Source organism: Blennius ocellaris (assembly GCF_963422515.1).
Source record: "Blennius ocellaris genome assembly, chromosome: 2".
NCBI classification, from domain to species: domain Eukaryota; kingdom Metazoa; phylum Chordata; class Actinopteri; order Blenniiformes; family Blenniidae; genus Blennius; species Blennius ocellaris.
Genome location: NC_137651.1, coordinates 16,206,900 through 16,223,525, shown reverse-complemented (window position 1 = coordinate 16,223,525; position 16,626 = coordinate 16,206,900). Strand labels below are relative to the sequence as shown.

The 16,626-nt window shown below is 40.7% G+C and overlaps 2 protein-coding genes across 3 annotated transcripts; one reads left to right on the top strand and one right to left on the bottom strand.

The window, feature by feature from the left end:
• The first annotated feature begins 55 nt into the window (after positions 1–55).
• tbrg1 (transforming growth factor beta regulator 1) lies at positions 56–6,614 on the top strand. Of its 2 annotated transcripts, XM_080514209.1 has the most exons (15): positions 56–293; positions 405–547; positions 938–995; positions 1,092–1,174; positions 1,395–1,431; positions 1,779–1,841; positions 3,074–3,310; positions 3,427–3,497; positions 3,791–4,032; positions 4,125–4,261; positions 4,442–4,588; positions 4,697–4,794; positions 4,917–5,027; positions 5,570–5,715; positions 6,271–6,614. In XM_080514209.1, exons 2-15 carry the CDS (start codon positions 429–431, stop codon positions 6,354–6,356), a joined length of 1,635 nt encoding a protein of 544 aa, XP_080370335.1. In that variant the 5' UTR covers positions 56–293; positions 405–428; the 3' UTR covers positions 6,357–6,614. The 2 variants fall into 2 exon arrangements, with proteins under 2 accessions (XP_080370335.1, XP_080370336.1); XM_080514210.1 differs by lacking the exons at positions 5,570–5,715; positions 6,271–6,614 and adding an exon at positions 5,419–5,456.
• Positions 6,615–6,858: 244 nt separating this feature from the next.
• Positions 6,859–13,896, bottom strand: siae (sialic acid acetylesterase). The gene is made up of 10 exons (XM_080507084.1): positions 13,723–13,896; positions 12,913–13,074; positions 12,496–12,650; positions 10,047–10,185; positions 9,704–9,872; positions 9,523–9,605; positions 9,317–9,450; positions 9,060–9,214; positions 7,586–7,772; positions 6,859–7,428 (listed from the first exon to the last, which is right to left on the bottom strand). Exons 1-10 carry the CDS (start codon positions 13,793–13,795, stop codon positions 7,201–7,203), a joined length of 1,485 nt encoding a protein of 494 aa, XP_080363210.1. The 5' UTR covers positions 13,796–13,896; the 3' UTR covers positions 6,859–7,200.
• Positions 13,897–16,626: the final 2,730 nt, after the last annotated feature.

The window sequence follows — 16,626 nt, the reverse complement described above, 5'->3', positions numbered from 1 at the left end:
GGTTGAAACGCTTCCGTCATTATATATAAACAAGCCTTTACGGTAGGGAGAAACATGAACGGTATCATTAATGCTTCGTAACATGTTTTTTTCAAATGCGCATGATTTTAAATTGACTACTTTAGCATTGTTTATGTGCCCAGCTTGATATCAAAGTTATAGTTGTGGGATGCTGTGAGCTAAAGTTAGCTTGTAGCCTCCGTGTGTGTAAACAGACTGTCGATGGTTCCGCTTCATGTTTGAAACGCACAACAAGGAGTCGAAACAAGTGTATTTCCTTCAGTTTATTTACGGTAAGTGTGCTACGCTTGTTGCAGCCATTTGCCCTTCTCCGTGAAGCTCCCTGAACGGATTATGCACCTCCTCTCAAATCGCTGAAGAATAAAGTTCCGCTCTTCTCTCAGTGCTCAGGATCACCTTCCTCCTCCATGGAGTCTCTCAACACGTTTGAGTCAGAGATGGAGGGAGATGGCCAGGGCAGCTACTCTCTGTTTCCTGCTCTGGACAGCATCGCTGGTCTTTCCGGGGCCGCGGAAACTCTGGAGAGGTAGTACACTGCACACGACTGTGGGTTAAAAATAGTCCGACTTCATTCACAGCATACAGTCACATAAATAAATGGTGTCGGTAATAATACACTCACTCAAAGTATCAAGAGATGAATCCAAATTACATTTAAAGCCATGATTTGCTTCAAGCTTGCCTATTTTGTTAGTCGGTGTATAATATTTAGTGGATCTCACAATATAAACAGTCTGATTAGAGCAATTTTTGCAGTTTTTTTTTACTTTAATACATTTGTGTTTATGTGATTACCATGGGATGATGTACAGTACATGTGCCGGATTGTATATATAAATCACAGATTGTGTATGTCAGTCAAGTCAAAGAAATGTGTTTAATACTGGGGCTGAGGGGTCTTTTTTTGTGTTTGCAGTGAACCACCAAGTGAAATAGCAGAGAAGCCAAATCTCACGTGGCTTGATGCTGCTCAGGTATCTGACAGATAGTTTTCCTATGCCAGTTCAGTAGTGTGTATGCACGCGTGTCTGTAGTTGTGAACATTGCTTTTCTCCCTTTCTTTTCTGCAGATTGTGTTGGAGGAGGCTGGCCGTCCCATGCATATAAAGGAGATAAAACAGAGAATCATCGACAGAGGACTCGTTCAATCCAAGTACAGCAGTGAAATAGACAAAATTTTCCTTTGAACCATTTTTGTGCACATGTATGAGTCAGACTATAAAATGGCAATTCAGACTGGTTGTCTCTGATCTGTCAAAGTGAAGATGCACTCTGTGGTGCCTGATAACATGGGAAGCTGAACATGATCAAGTCAGAATGGGGGATAGGATTGCCGTTGTGTATTGTGTACTTATTCACTTTCTTTTCACCAGTGCAAAATCAAGCCTGGAAGCTGTCATGTACCGTGAGGTAAGGAAGGTGCTTGAGACTCAGGCTAACAGCAGCCTCTGCTGTTGAGTATAATAACTTACACCGTCATATGTTCAGTGAGTCGTACATGCATCGTCTGTATTTCTGTCTGTATCTTTTAATTTTACCATGTTTCACCATCGTGTTTCTTCCACTGTATTTTAAAGCTTTAAAAGGTGGTAGACATTTCTGTGCTTCTATAATTAGAACAAAACACTGCTCAGATGTAGAAGTCTTAAACTTGCCTCTTCTAATTAGGATTGACTTGATCAGAATTGATCCCAAGCAAATCAAATTTAGCAGTTTTAGCCCTGTGCATTTGGCCTCAGTCTCACATTATGTTTCAGACACAAAAAGGCAGCAGGAGATTCAAGAGGATTGAAAACAGAAACGGAGTCTTTGCACTGCTGGTGAGTTTTCTGGGATATTAATGCAACTTTTACACAAAATCTAAACACGTAGAGCAGGGATGTCAAACTCATTTGAATGTAATTAGTCCAGCGCTATGTCAGCAGGGCCAGATTAGCAAAAAAAAAAAGAGAGAGAAAAGAAATATCACTCTTTGCAAGTTTTGTCCTTAGTTTTATGTTAAAATGTTCACATTTGATGAACTCTTTGATTCCAAAACCTGATATGTACACAGCATGAAAATCCCTGAAAAAAATAGTAAAATCTGAAATTCTGTCTGTCACAGTGTTTCTCTCCAAACTCGTGTCAGCCAAGGTGTGTCACTTTTCTCTGGAGACTTCAGTGTAGACGTTTTCAGAAATTCACATCTATAAAGCGTCATGCTGATGCCATTTCTCTTTCAAAAAGGTAGCTAATATTTATTATTGCAAATATCATTACATTCGCCAAGGATGTAATAACATCATCAGCATATATTCATTTGTCTGTCTGTTGGCAAGATTATGTCAAAACTACTGCACGGATTTTGTGGGAATTTTCCCCACAGGTAGACATCAGGCCATGGAAGATTCCATTACATTTTAAAAGTGATCCGGAAGCCTTTTTTTTCCCAATTTCCTGAGTCCATGTCAACCTTTGGCGGATGTCAGAATTAACACTAAACAAGAAAATCTGAGATTTCTAACTGTATCCTGAATTGAAAGAAAAACACAGTTAATATCACCTTTTATTACCATTTTCACACCATACTAGAATATTCCGTGGCCTGTATTGGGCTGATTTTTTTTCCCACAGGCCATATGTTGAATAACAAACCCATGATGAATAGGATTCTCTATTAGTCATGCATGGATCTGCAAGTGTTGTGACATATACATCAAGGTCCAACACAACCAATTAAAGATATATTTCCATACAGAACCCAGTAAAATCGACCAATTTGGGATGAGTGATTGTTTTTGTAAGGATCTGTGCTCCAGTGTAAAATGTATAATTCTTGTGGAGAGAAAGTCAAAATAACTAATTTCCTGTTCGTTTGTTTTTTAAGTGTATTGTCTTCACAAAAACCCAGACACATTTTGATTTTAGTTTGTCATTTTGCACTTAAAACAGAAGCTGCGTCTTTGTTATCTTTCGTTTGTCTACATTTCAACTCCCTGTAGGCGACATTAACCTCGGATTCAGCAGGTACATATGAACCGCTCTGCCCTCGTCCTCTCTGTGTTCCCTTCAGACGGACGAGGAGCGGCAGCAGGCCCTGCAGGCCTTCACCGCCCAGTCTTTCCTCAGCTCTCCCCAGCAGAGCACCATCTCCAGCTCTGGCTCGGGCACCTCAGCCGCCGCCTTCCCGTCTCCCGCCAGTTCCTCTGAACATCGAGCCAAAATGAAGAGAGGCCTGCGGAAAAACCAGAATGAAAAGTACAGGCTGAAGTACCTCAGACTGCGGAAAGCTGCTCGCACTATGATATTTGTGAGTAATCTGTGTGTTCACGAAAACAAAAGGGGCAATTCACAGACTAGAATGACATTATATCTTTGGATTTGTGTTCAGTACTTTCAGTTATAATTGTGCTGGTTCACTTGCAGGAAAATGCAGCTCTCTGTGACGAAGTTGCTCACTTAGAAGAGAAGTTTCAGAGAGCAAAGGAGGAGCGCAGGTGAGCACAGAAGCCACCCTGTGAAACATTGTGTGAGTGCTGCTGGAGATTTGATTGTCTCCTTCAGTAGTAAATCACACTGGATTCACTTGTCAATGCAAAGTGGACAAGGGCGAAACTGTGTCTCCACTTCTGCTTGATTAAGTTTGTGACTCATCAGGTTTTAAAAGTTTGAAAAGTTGCACTGGGTTAGGGTTCCACAGAGTTTACGGACCTTATTTTATTTTAATTTTTTTTGTTAAATGAAAAGACAATTTCAATTTATGCCTAACTTTATTTGTTTCCAATTCCAGGTTCTTGCTGAAGTCGCTGTTGCAGTACCAGTCCCTGTCAGAGGGGGACGTGCTTCCTACGCCGAGCTCAAGCACTCACCTGCCTGTGCAGCCTGTGGCCTTAACCCCAGGCCCTGCAGGAGCTCCCAGCCTCTCCGGGTCTCATAACCTCACATCGGTGGTGTCAACGGCAGAGGAAGCGCCGCTTAAAAAACCCAAGAAGGAAAGGAAAGAGCGAGCGAAGGAGAATGGAAAGGAAGAACGTGAGTGTTTGTGTAATGTATGAGGTTTTGGAGTGTTGATAGAAAAGGAAAAAAAAAAAAAATCCTCAGCTGTTTTCAAAATTGCTTTTCAGTTCCAAAGAAGATTTCCAAGAAGAGGAAGCTTGCCGATGGCTCCAGGAAGCTGGTGCAGCCCATCCCTCTCGATTCGTCTGGTCGCCCCGTCTTTCCCATCGTACTGGGAGGTTTAACGCTGTACAGTCTGGGAGAGGTCAGCGTTTGATTATATGTCACATGTTTGTACAGATTCACAAACACCACTGCAATCGAATGTACCGTTTTAACTTTACTGTGACAAGTAAAATGGATTGAGGTCTTGAGAAGTCGACCACCATATAAAATGCAGCTAACATTAGCCACTGAATGCACTTCAAATCCTGCCGTTTCCCAGATCATCACTGACAGGATGTTGTTCCACGATGAGTGTGCCATCTACCCGGCGGGTTTCTGCAGCACCCGCGTCTTTGCCAGCATGAAAATCCCTGACCAGCAGTGCCTTTACACCTGCCAAATCAAGGATGGAGGAGCAGGCCCACAGGTGCACACCCTCCCGGAGTTCTCAGTCACAATTATCCAACGTTTCATCAGCTTATATTAAAGTTTCTGCTCTGTTTTATCCTTGTAAACCTTCTGCCTCCAACTCCAGTTTGAGATTGTGCCTGAAGAGGATCCTCAGAACGCCATTGTGGCTTCATCTGCCCTCACGTGCCACTCCAACCTGCTGAAGGCCATCGCCGCCGTCAGGTACAAGCACTGCCGGCTGGGGTTCCAAGCCTTAGAAATATTTTGACCTTTCACTGCGTTTCTGACAGAGGTGGTTGGCTTTGAACAGACAAAATCCACTCTTTTCTTCACGCGTCTCATAGTTCTAAGTCTGTGGTGCCAATCGTGCCATCCGGAGCGGACTTCTTTGGCTTCTCTCATCCCACCATCCAGAATCTCATCCAGAGTTGTCCCGGAGCTCGCAAATGTAGCAAGTAAATACACACAACTTATTGTTGAATATAGATTTCCTACCTCGTGCACAATCTGCAGATCTTCCTTTAAGTACGCCATGTCAGAATAAAGTTTGAGTATTATTCGTTTATGTTGGTAAAGCGGAAAACATTTTTGGCAATAATAATTTTTGGATGCAATGCAGATATTTTTTTTTTAATCTACAATTAAAATTGTCCTATCATTTTTTTAGTTTTTTTTTTTGAGAGAGAAAATTCAGATCATGTTGTTTCTTGGCTGACGAGGCCAACCATGAGTTTTACTGGGATGTAAACACAGAAAAAAAAATGACTTCTTGCATTTGAGAATAAGTATTTCCTCAGATTAATTTACTGCAAGAAGCTCCATGCACTGACTTTTCTTCCTCTTCAGTGCTGCAAACATGCACCTTTAACAACTTAAAGAATCATGTCAGTATGTTGCACATCGGAATTTTCATTCAGTTTGCGTTCAGTAGAAGTTGACCGTGTTATTGTGTGAATTTTTTTTTTCTTTCTTTTTCCCTTTTTTTCCCGATTTTCAGCTACAGATGGATTCGTTTCGAGGTGTGTCGTCCCGGTGACAGTCAGGTCCCTCACAGCCTGTCGGAGGACGACGCTTCGATCAACTTCGAAGCCTATCAGAGACACCAGGGCTTCGATGGAAGCGTCAAGACGGAGCACATGGCAGGTTTGTTAAACACGTTTTCTGCACTGAAATAATCCTAAATGAATATATAAGCGCATTTACAAGACTTTTAAAGTGGCACAAGGGAACCTCCTACATTCAGCTAATATAGGGAAGCATCAAGGAATCATCCTCGTCTTAATTTCCTTTGCCTGCGTTTTAATGTTGCTTTTAAATTACTTAAAAAAAAAAAACATTTTCAGTTTTTAATGTCTTGGCCTTTGTTAATGCGTTTTTTTGTTTTTCTGAAGTCATGGTAGAGCTGTACTTTTGAGTATGTGGCTGCTATATAAATGATTATCATCATGAGGTCACTGTCTAGAAAGCAAAGGCTTTGAAGCCCTTGTGGCGACGAGCATCAACTCTTTCCGTCCTCAAAATGTCACAACAGCAGACGAGCAGCTCGGTTGTTCCGTGTTCAGCTGGAGTGTCTATAATCCTCTTTACCCCACCAACTGCTCTTTCAGCTTGTACAAATGCCAATGCAACAAAATCTGACATCTTTTCATTGTAATCTTAAATAATTCTTTGTGACATTCATTTTTCTCTTCATCCCAGGACAGACGCCTCCGTCTCCTAGCTCGACTCAACACCACCTGACCTCCCCCAACATGAAGCCCTCAATCTCATATTTCAGCTCCTGAGATTCCACTCTCAAGTCCAGATAATTCAAGAACTAATCTAATCTTCTACCAGTTTAAATGGTGTAAAAATAAAAGAATGTCAGTATTTCAGTTCCACAAACAGGTTGTGGTAAGGTGCCTACTGGTTGAGTCTCCTGAGTTATAACTGCATGTGAAAGCATATTTACTGGTTTAGTGAGTCCCAACTGGGACTTTCATTTTTAATTTGTGTAAGATTTTAATTATTGCAGAGAAGAAATTAGCAAAATACCCATTGTGCTTCAGTGTATATATGCAGACATTCTTTATGACTTTGATATAAACATGCCGACTGTGAATAAAACCTCAGATTCACAACATTTGTGCAAAAATGTATTCATTCAAAAAGTACAATATCATTCATAATAGTGCAGCAGTCAAATACTGAAGAAATTCAGCACCAACCAATCAATACAAAATAGGATCAGAATAAGCAGACGACATCCACGATTGTTCTCTGTAATAAGCAACCAACCCCAGAAGGTCCTGATCAGCAAGTCAACTTTATTGCATGTTCGTCCAAGATGAAATACCAACATGAACAGATAGTTACTCCGGTTTTGATTACCTTGTTTATGACCTTGTTGATTAACACCAAAGGGCTCATGTTTTATTCACTAACAAAAAAAAATTGATTCATCAGCTTGAAACTACAAAAAAAAAAAAAACTTTCCACAGACAAATGTCTGATCATTCAATCAGTGGATTGTCAATGTGATGCAGTTGCCATTTTGCATTGACAATCGGGTGAATCAGAGTGATCAAAATAGTGTTTTCATATCGTCTCATTTATTAATAATTGTTCCCTTTCACTGGAAGCCTAATCCTAATTGACAATGAAGGGGGGGGCAGGTAACATATGGTCAGTGCTGTAAATTGGACAGGCTTTAAAGTCACAGGGCCAATCTTTCCATGCATATCGAACACCGGCAACTCCAGAGTCTTGACACGAAACGGTGGATATCCGGACTGCGTTTGAAGCCCACTGGAGTATGGGAGCTGGAACCCAGTGGGAATTAACACCACCTTGCGCCTGATCCCTCAAACAACAGATCTGAAACAATGAGGAAAGAGGCGAAGAAATAAATGTCTTTGAAATAAGAAAAGACCCACTTCCATTTTATGTGCCTGGAAAACCCACATGAACACCAATTCATGAAGTGGCTTGTGCCCTTTAGTGTGTCTGTGATTAACTTGCACAACAGCCTTACCTCGAAGATGTCTTTGGACGGCGTGACAGAGACTTCCTGGTCGTAGTTAATAATGATGGAACTGTAAAGAGACAGGACTTCTTTGGGGAAAGGACCATGGAAGGGAAGGTCAGTTTCATTATAGGCCACTGCCCTGGCCCCCAGCACAAGCCTGTAGGCTACGTCCTGCTTGTCCCGAGGATGAATCCTGAGGAAAACCACATTGCATGTTACTACTTCAGCTTCAAGTCCACATAAACATTTCTGAAGACATTCCCTCAAATCAAAACTGTACAATCAACCTTCAGGTTGGAAGATGACTAGTTACACTGACTGGGAACCTACTGCTCCTTGAAAAACAAAGAGTTAGAAAGTCCACAAAGAAGCATAACTAACATAACTTCCCAATAATACTGCAGGTCTCATCACTGCATGTGCAGCAGAAAGCCACTTCCCTGTTTTGTTTGTTCCTTTTTGGTACACAGAGAAAATCTGGATGTCGAAGCGTTGCCAGGGATACACAGTGTTTTGGCTGCATATCGCTGACAAACCCACCAGAACTTTCATGGATGTTTATGAAGATCATAAAATCCATTCAAAATCTAACTGGAAGCAGGAGTAGTATGATTTAAGAATTCTGCTTTGAATACATTCTCAGGTGAACCCATGGCTGGGGGGAAAAAAACAACCAACATTGACACTGTTGCCATAAAAAAAAAATACATGTTCACATTTTCAATGGTTTCATTGTTCAGTTATTGGTTGAGCTGTGCTAGTTTCTGTTTGGCTGCTCTTTTATAGATGTTGTTACAGCAAACTGTTACAGCTTACTTTTGTTACAATAGATTATTACCTTTTCTCTTCCTGTATTGTGGTGCAAAATCACTTATCACTCATCCTGTACTTTTCATTCAATCATTCACTAACTGCATCAAACACAAAAATCCATATAATCCCCTCTCGATGATAGTTTGAGCGGATGGATGTGTGTATAACACAATCGGCATGATCCGCTGTGTAAAATATCAAATTAATCTCAAAACATGTCTCCTCCTGCTTCTATGTCTCTATCAAGAATGCATTTGTGCAGAAATCACTCAAGTGTTTCATAATAAATCTCATGGCAGGATGTGCATGTACATGAACCAAACAGGATCCTGCAGATGAGGGCATGACGGAGAGGCTTGGAGAGGTCAACAGTCATCACGTCTTATTTTCTTCATAATTCAAGTTTCACTCAATCGTCATTACAGCAGTTTTACATGCACGTTAAAGTTCTATCTACATGTCTGAATTATATTCCAACATGAAATGAGCTTTCTCACAGTTTGAAAGCCCAGGTAGGGGGTCACTCACTGGCCATGACACAGCCTGCATGTGAAAGACTTGTATGTCTTGAAGTGCAATCACATGTGACTCACTCGCTCACTCAATAGCAAGTTGAATGCTTTTCAGCGGCTATTGCCTGCTGTGAGCGCTGGAAAGAGATCCTTACGTTCCATAGGGTGATGATTCATCTGGTAAATCCAAAGCCACAGCCATGAAGGTTTTCTTCATTCTTTGGTTCGGCACAAAGCCAGCGTCTGCCGTCTGGTGCCAGCGGACGTTTGGAAAGTCCTCAGCAGTGGAGTTTTTATGGCAGGTTGAAAGCTGCACAAGAAGAAAAAAACCCCCACAAAGAAACATTTATTGCGTGAACAACACATCAAATGGGAGAATTCACTTCAGTCAAGTGGTTACTGTAGATCATACCTGGACAAAGCCAAAGGGGAAGTCCAGATCCGTCTGCCCACTTGAGCCCTGGTGAAACGCCATCCTCCAGTCATCGATCATAGCCGGGAAGGAACAGTTGTACTTGTCCTCACGATACTCTGTATTTGCCTCCCCTGAAGTTACACACACATTTGTTGATACCCGCCTCTAGTACACAAAACAGTGTTACCTGCCAGTGGGCTCACCTTGGTACCAGATGGCTCCATAGATGGTCATATTGAGCAGTGGGCGGATCATAGAGTTCCACAAAAGAGAATCATTTCTCGGACTGTCAAGAGATTAATGTGCAAGAAGAAGCAACAGAGTTATTCTATGTCACAGACACTCTGACCCCGATTGGCTCCTTCGCCGTCCTTGTGTCCTTACCCGACAACAATTTCCTCTGATCTGCACCGCTGAAGGGCCCTTACAGATGACCAGGTTTCAACCGTGGTACCTCCCCAACAGGACTCCACCAGTCCTATGGGGTACTTCAAGACATCGTACAAGTAACGTCCGAAGAGCCAACAGACGGCAGAAAACTCAGTGAGGACACCTGTCAATCCGTTCAGTGACACATGAGCAAGCAGTCGCAGTTAATAATTCAACCAGTACAGAAGTGTAAGCTTTGGTTTGGGTACAGAGGCAATATGAACACGTTTCTATTAGTCGCAGTTAAAAGCGCTCGTGTGTAAATGATTTCTTGACAACAATCCAATCCTTGTCTCACCAACTGTGGGCACGGACCAGGGAATCTGCACTTGAATCAGATCGAGCAGCTCAGTCTCACTCAAATTCAAACCTGCCATGAAAGGCCGAACGTGAGGATACTTCGATGCGAGGGCGAGCTCCGATGATGCATTGAAAATCTGTCAGGAAGTGAGCAAACAAGTGACGGTTTTAGGGTAAATTCTTTCTACAGTACCGGTTTGTTAACCTCAGTAGATGTCTGTAGCAGGAATGCCAATAACACAAATAAAATAAGACTTATTGTCTTTGAATGACAGTTTCAGCTAATACCATTGTCATTGTTACATGATGTGTAATCGAAGACATGACGGCATTTAACAATTCCAACCACAACTGGCACAAAACAGGGCTGTCAAATTTCACACATTTCACTTTAAACTCACTTCACATGTGCCGTCAAGCAGAAAGCTGCGGTTTTAGCTCAACGCTGAAATTCCAGTTTAAAAAATATTTGACTAATATTAGGTTAGTTATTATTAGGGATAATAATATATTGACTTAAAAATGTAATATTTGGAAATATCGGTATCGGATTTTTACAACCGATGCATGAACGCAGCATGGGACGTTTACGGGCACGCGCTTGATGACGTTTAACAACAACAAATACAACACGCTGAACTCGTGGCTAAGAAGGAGAAGTCCGGTGAATGAAATGTCCGTGGAGTACTGGAGGCTCTACCAGGCCCTTTTCCCTGCTGTTGCTCGTGTTGCACGCAAGTACCTGACTGCACCCTGCACCAGTGTTGACAGTGAACCACTGTTCAGCACTGTTGCCCACATCATTGATGAGAAGAGAAATCGCATACATTGCGACAATGCTGAGATGCTTGTATTCATACAGAAAAATCTACCTCTTACACATGAGGAAAAAGAAATAGACCAGTTATATGGACGAGTCAACTTCAGTCTTTGTTTTTGTTGCACTTTAAAGGAGGGCTGTTTTAATTTTGTGAGCATTTCTGTGCCTTTCTTGTTTATATTTGCACTATTTTGGTAAACGGTCTAGATTTATATAGCGCCTTCTAACCACACTGAGGTAGTCCCAAAGCGCTTTACATATCAGCTACTTCACCCATTCACGCTCACATTCACACACCAATGGGACAGAGCTGCCATGCAAGGCGCTAGTCGACCACTGGGAGCAATTTAGGGTTCAGTGTCTTGCCCAAGGACACTTCGACACATAGACCGGTGTAGACTGGGATCGAACCTCCGACCTCTCACTCCGAAGACGACCACTCTACCACCTGAGCCACGGTTAAAAGAGATTGAGCCCAGTTTGAGTACCCAACTAATGGACTGAAGATATGCCTCTTCCTTTTTTTTTAATATTGTCTGTGGTGTTGTTGAGTTTGCTGTTGAGGTTTCTCTCCAACACTAAATAAATATGGCACTTTTTTCCATAATTTAAGTTGTTGTTCTCTTATTTTTCTCAGTGTGTACATTTGGAAAGCCATGTTTGATTCACATATGCATCCAGTGGGGCATCACAATAAAATTAGGCATAATGTGTTAATTCCACAGGAGGAGATATTTTATGTTGTTGTTCCCTAACAGTTTTGATGTAAAAAGCCAGCATATATATCGGTATCGGAAATTAGGAGTTGGACAATATCGGAATATCGGATATCGGTAGAAAAGCCAATATCGAGCATCCCTAGTTATTATCATTGTTGGCTAAAACAAATGTACCGATCACAATCATGTGTTCACAACACAGAATAAAGTGTAGCTTTAATTTGTTCTGTTTTTCTGTTCACAAACTGTATGTTTTGTCAAGAATAAATCTCAGTTCTACTCTGCACTTCTTGATTATTTACCATGATTTCTTCTCAGAATGCAAAAAGGCTTACTAGGCCAATGGAAAACTCTTCTTGCAAGGTAAACTAACATTACAGATTTTGATCCAGGTTTGGGTGTACGCTTAATCCAAATGAGGCAGACCCGGTAAACCAGTTAAACCAGTAAAATGTCTTCACATGGGAACACAGTGTGACACAGTCATATGACTATCATAAGACTGTTGATTATTTTAGGGAAATTCTCATCATTAAAAAATAGGAATCCAACTATAAAGCCTTACATTTTGACATTTTGAGGTAGGACTTTGTGACTGAGATGTTGTATATCATCTTTGTTATACCAACAATAACCTCAAAGCCAGTTTTGTTACACTACTCTGTCTACCATCCATCTTTACCTACTTCATCTAACTTAGAATGACAGAAAATCCATACAAACCCTGAAGGTACTGAAAGGTCTCAGCCCAGAATCAAACCCAGACTTCTGTGCCGCACTTCGACATAATCAGAGATAAATTCACGTCGGACTAATTTCGTAAATGTAAACAAGTAAAAGAAGTTGAGGATTCAAAGTTTGTAAACTGTGCCACACAGACGCCAGAAAGCCTATCAGACTATTCATACCTGAGATGTCTGGAAGTACATGTTGCTCTGTCCTCCACACAGCCAAATGTCTCCAAACAGCACGTCTCTCAGAGTAACAGAACTGTTGTCAGAGGACACAATCAGCATGTAAGGTCCACCAGGATCAACAGGGTCGAGGGTGACTCGCCAGATGCCTGTTAAAAAAAAAACAAAAAAACAGTCCGATCAGGCTACAAACTAAAAAGGGCAGAAGGAATGAATGAAAGCTTTCATCCAAATGCAAGTTGGACAAAGTAGCAAGGTTACATTTGCAGCAGTGAAATAAAGTAATCTCTTTTTCTGTATCTGCCCTGACAAGCAAGAGGCACAACAAAACCTTGAAAACAAAAGGACTCTGTGCTGCTGTCAGGATTCATTGGGTTGGCTCCAAATTTGTCAATGACTGGATGTATGTACCTGTTGTCACAGTGACTGGTGAGGTTTTCTGCTGTATAGCTCCTGACAGGGAGACGGTGATGTGTGCCCCCTCAGGGCCGTACCCCCACAGCACAGCTCTCGCTGGAGCCTTCTGCAGCACCATGTGGTCTCCATAGTAGGATGCAAGGCGCAGTTGAGCATCTGCACACACAAAGGCAACATCTTTAATCGCAGTATAAAGACACAGATTACAGGACAGTGCAGGGACATACTGTATAGCAGAGAGGTAAATTGTATGGTATTGAGTTATGTGAATATCAAAAGACTTCAGCAATTCAGTATTGTGTAAATAATGGCCTTTTAAAAAAAGAATAGAACCATAGGATTTTATAGAACACATGCATGATTTTGGACTGTGGAAGAAAACACATGCACACAAACATGCACAACATTAATACAATAGCAAAATAGTGTAGAGTAACACACTTGTGTCCCACACACCAATTATGTATATAAACCAACAATATATATATTATAATAAACCCACAACAATTTTACGCATGCATACTGATTAAAATTACACATTTTCATTGACTCAGCTGTCAAGTTTGTAATTATTTTGCCGAGTCCCTTTATTATTGACCATGAAAATGATGCCCCATGAAGTCTGAGGGAGCGTCTCCACCTGTGTGTGTGACCACTGCAACGTCCCGAAAACGGCGTCTGCCAAATGACCACTAAGACAAGGTGGCGTCTTAACTTTTACGCGTTACTAACACAAATCTCAATCATAATGTAAATTACGCGTACGTAAAGTGACACTGAATGCTATCGGTCGCGTGAACTCACCGCAACTGTGGAAACACGCCGTCAATAGAAAAAGTGCACGGAGCGCGTGAGACGCCTGAGACGCGCGAGACATGGCAAAGAGACGCAGACCCTGCGCGCCCAGGACCGTGAGACAAGTTTGACTCCGTGGACGAGGACTGCAGTAAACAAGGAACTTCAACACAGGAGAAAGAGGAAATGAAACTCCAAAGCTCACGTGATCCGACGGAGCCCTTAAAGGGACAGGTTTAAAAACAAGCACAAAAAAAAAAAGCTAAAAGTTGAAGGAAGGAAAATCAATCACAGTGATTTAAATTTGATTAAAAATCTTTCGACTCCCTACTGTGTTTTAATTATTAAATTAATTGATGCATACACATTTGGCTTTCTCGATTGCAGATTGCATGGCGGATTCTAATTGACACTTTATTCTTGATGTGGTGGAGGCTCTATTTAAAAAAAAAAAATCTAAATAGGATTTCACAAGAATCTATTAATTGTATTGAAATAATCTTCCCAAACAGATGTGTGAGGCAATCGTAACTTCCTCGTGGAGGCATTGCATGGTGTAGTGGTTGTAATATAGCCCATTGCTTCATAGTGAGAACTTCATAATTCTACTGCCATTTAGGTGTGTTATTTATTGTTTCAGGATCCACGTTAGTTTTTTACTTTCTTCTTAAGCTCAAGAAAAGTTCGCCACCCAGTACAAAATCACTCATAGGATCCAGAAACATATCAAACACACATTTACCCATAACTAGACATTCACAACCACATCAAAATATAAAATTAAATAAAATTAAAACAAAAATCCCCCATAGTTTTAACACAATCAAAATGGATGCAACATGATTTCCCAACCTTATTATATATATTTTCTTTCATTTTCTTCTGAGAGCTACTCTCCTACTTTCTCAAGATACTCATACAACTGTTTTGTTCAGTGCATTGATTCGAGGGTGAAACTATACAGCTTGAAGGATGTTTGGTGTTATGGTCATGTACAGTATAGCTCTCGTGGGTACCAGCTGGGAAAACAGGCTGATGAGTTGGCAGACACTATAAATGCTAACAATTTGAAGGATACGACTACATGCTCATCTTTATTCAACTTTGATCCTGTAGAGTCTTTCATGCATGACACCCACGTTACTCCTATCAGAGCAATCGAGAGCCAGTCAGCTCTCTTGAGAACAAACTGCAGCTTGGCAAGTTCTTTCTTTGATATACTGGACCAAAGTGCAAGGCAGGACTCCAGATGGGACAAGACTGATGACTGGACTACAACAATTTTGATTGTTCTGCTAGTTAAAGAAAATATGCACATGATGTTACAAATATTCAGACTCATTTTTACTACATTGACATCAAGATTATTAATCAGATTTCCATAATGTTGCATGCTGCAGATACTTCTGGTTATGATGTATAGCTATGCTGTTCATTACTTATTCTTTTTGTAAGTTTGAATTTGTGTCTCTTCTTAGCCTGCAGGGTTTGGCTTAACAGCTCGTTGTGTTACTTGCATTGTGCATTGGGAACAATTTTGTAAATTGTCTATGGTTCAAAATCCCCTCAAAACCTTTTTCATGATTTTCCACCAAATAAAAATGTCTGGAGCCGCAAAACATGTACATTTATGTTTTGTGGTAATTTTGGTAAATGTTACATTTAACAAAACCATGGTGGCTTTCTTGAAGTGTCATAGCTGCAATTTATGCACACTTTATGTACAGTTTTGGATTTCCGCGACATTTTGAGATTTTTCATGTATCTTCACGGTCTTTCATGGATTTTGCCATTTTAACCAAAATGTATGGGTCTTGGCTATTTTAGCTGGTTTATCTATTCAGCTGTTTTATGCTTCTGTGTGTCTCCTAATTGTTAAAGTACTTTTCTCTATATCAGAAATGTTCTTTCTTTTTCTTCTGTTTTTCCTCTGTTTTAGTTCCTTTTTTCTAATTTGAGTTTTTTTTCCTTTCCTTTATTTTTCATAATTTAAATTTTTTCCTCTTTTTTCTTTCATCTTGTATCCTTTTTCCCCCCCCTTTTCCCATTTTCTCTTCCTTTCTATTTCACGGCTGTTTATAGCCTGGGGATTATACTATCTCTGAAAATCAATGTGGCTTACAAAGCAAATAAAAATGAAAACATATTATTTTTACATAATTGCCCCTCCAGCAAGGCTGAAGAGCCACATGTGGCTCCAGAGCTCAGTGTTGCAGACCTCTGGTCTTGTTGATCAGCTTGAAACATGCGTGAGGAGTATTATGATCATGCATTTTATTTATCGGCGCATACATAAAACCCAATAAAAGACAGACCAAAACAGGTGGATCACTTTGAATGTGACAACCAGAATCTTGAAACTGATGCGTTGGTGATGGTTGGGATGGTGGTGCTGTTGGCTGTGAGGGAGCGATGGAGGATGTTTCAGAGGTGGATAAAAAACTGTTCGGGTGATATTATTGAAGTGAGAATGGAATGATAAGAAGCTGTCAAGGATGACATCCAGATTTAAGAAGTGTTTTTTTTTTTCAGTTTAAAAGGGAGAGCCTTACTTGCTTTGAGTAATAAGCTATCTAAAATCACACACGGGCGCAGAAGTAAGTTGAATTTATTTAATGTAAAAAGCAAAGGATGCCACAGCAGTATCATGTGTAACTGGTGGATTTAGGTAGCTCTCCATCATGTTTTCGATTTTAAAAGGAGAACATTAAAACCATGTAAAATATCAATACTTTCATTTTAGTGCTAGTTGGGTGTTGGCAGAACGCAGGACGAGCACAAAGATACATACCTACCTACACATCTTTAAGATTGTTTGTATCGTGAAGTATATTGTCGGCAGAAACGGCATGTAGAGATACTGTAGAGATACTGAGTTTATTGGTATTTTTTTTTTGGTATTTGTGTATTTGT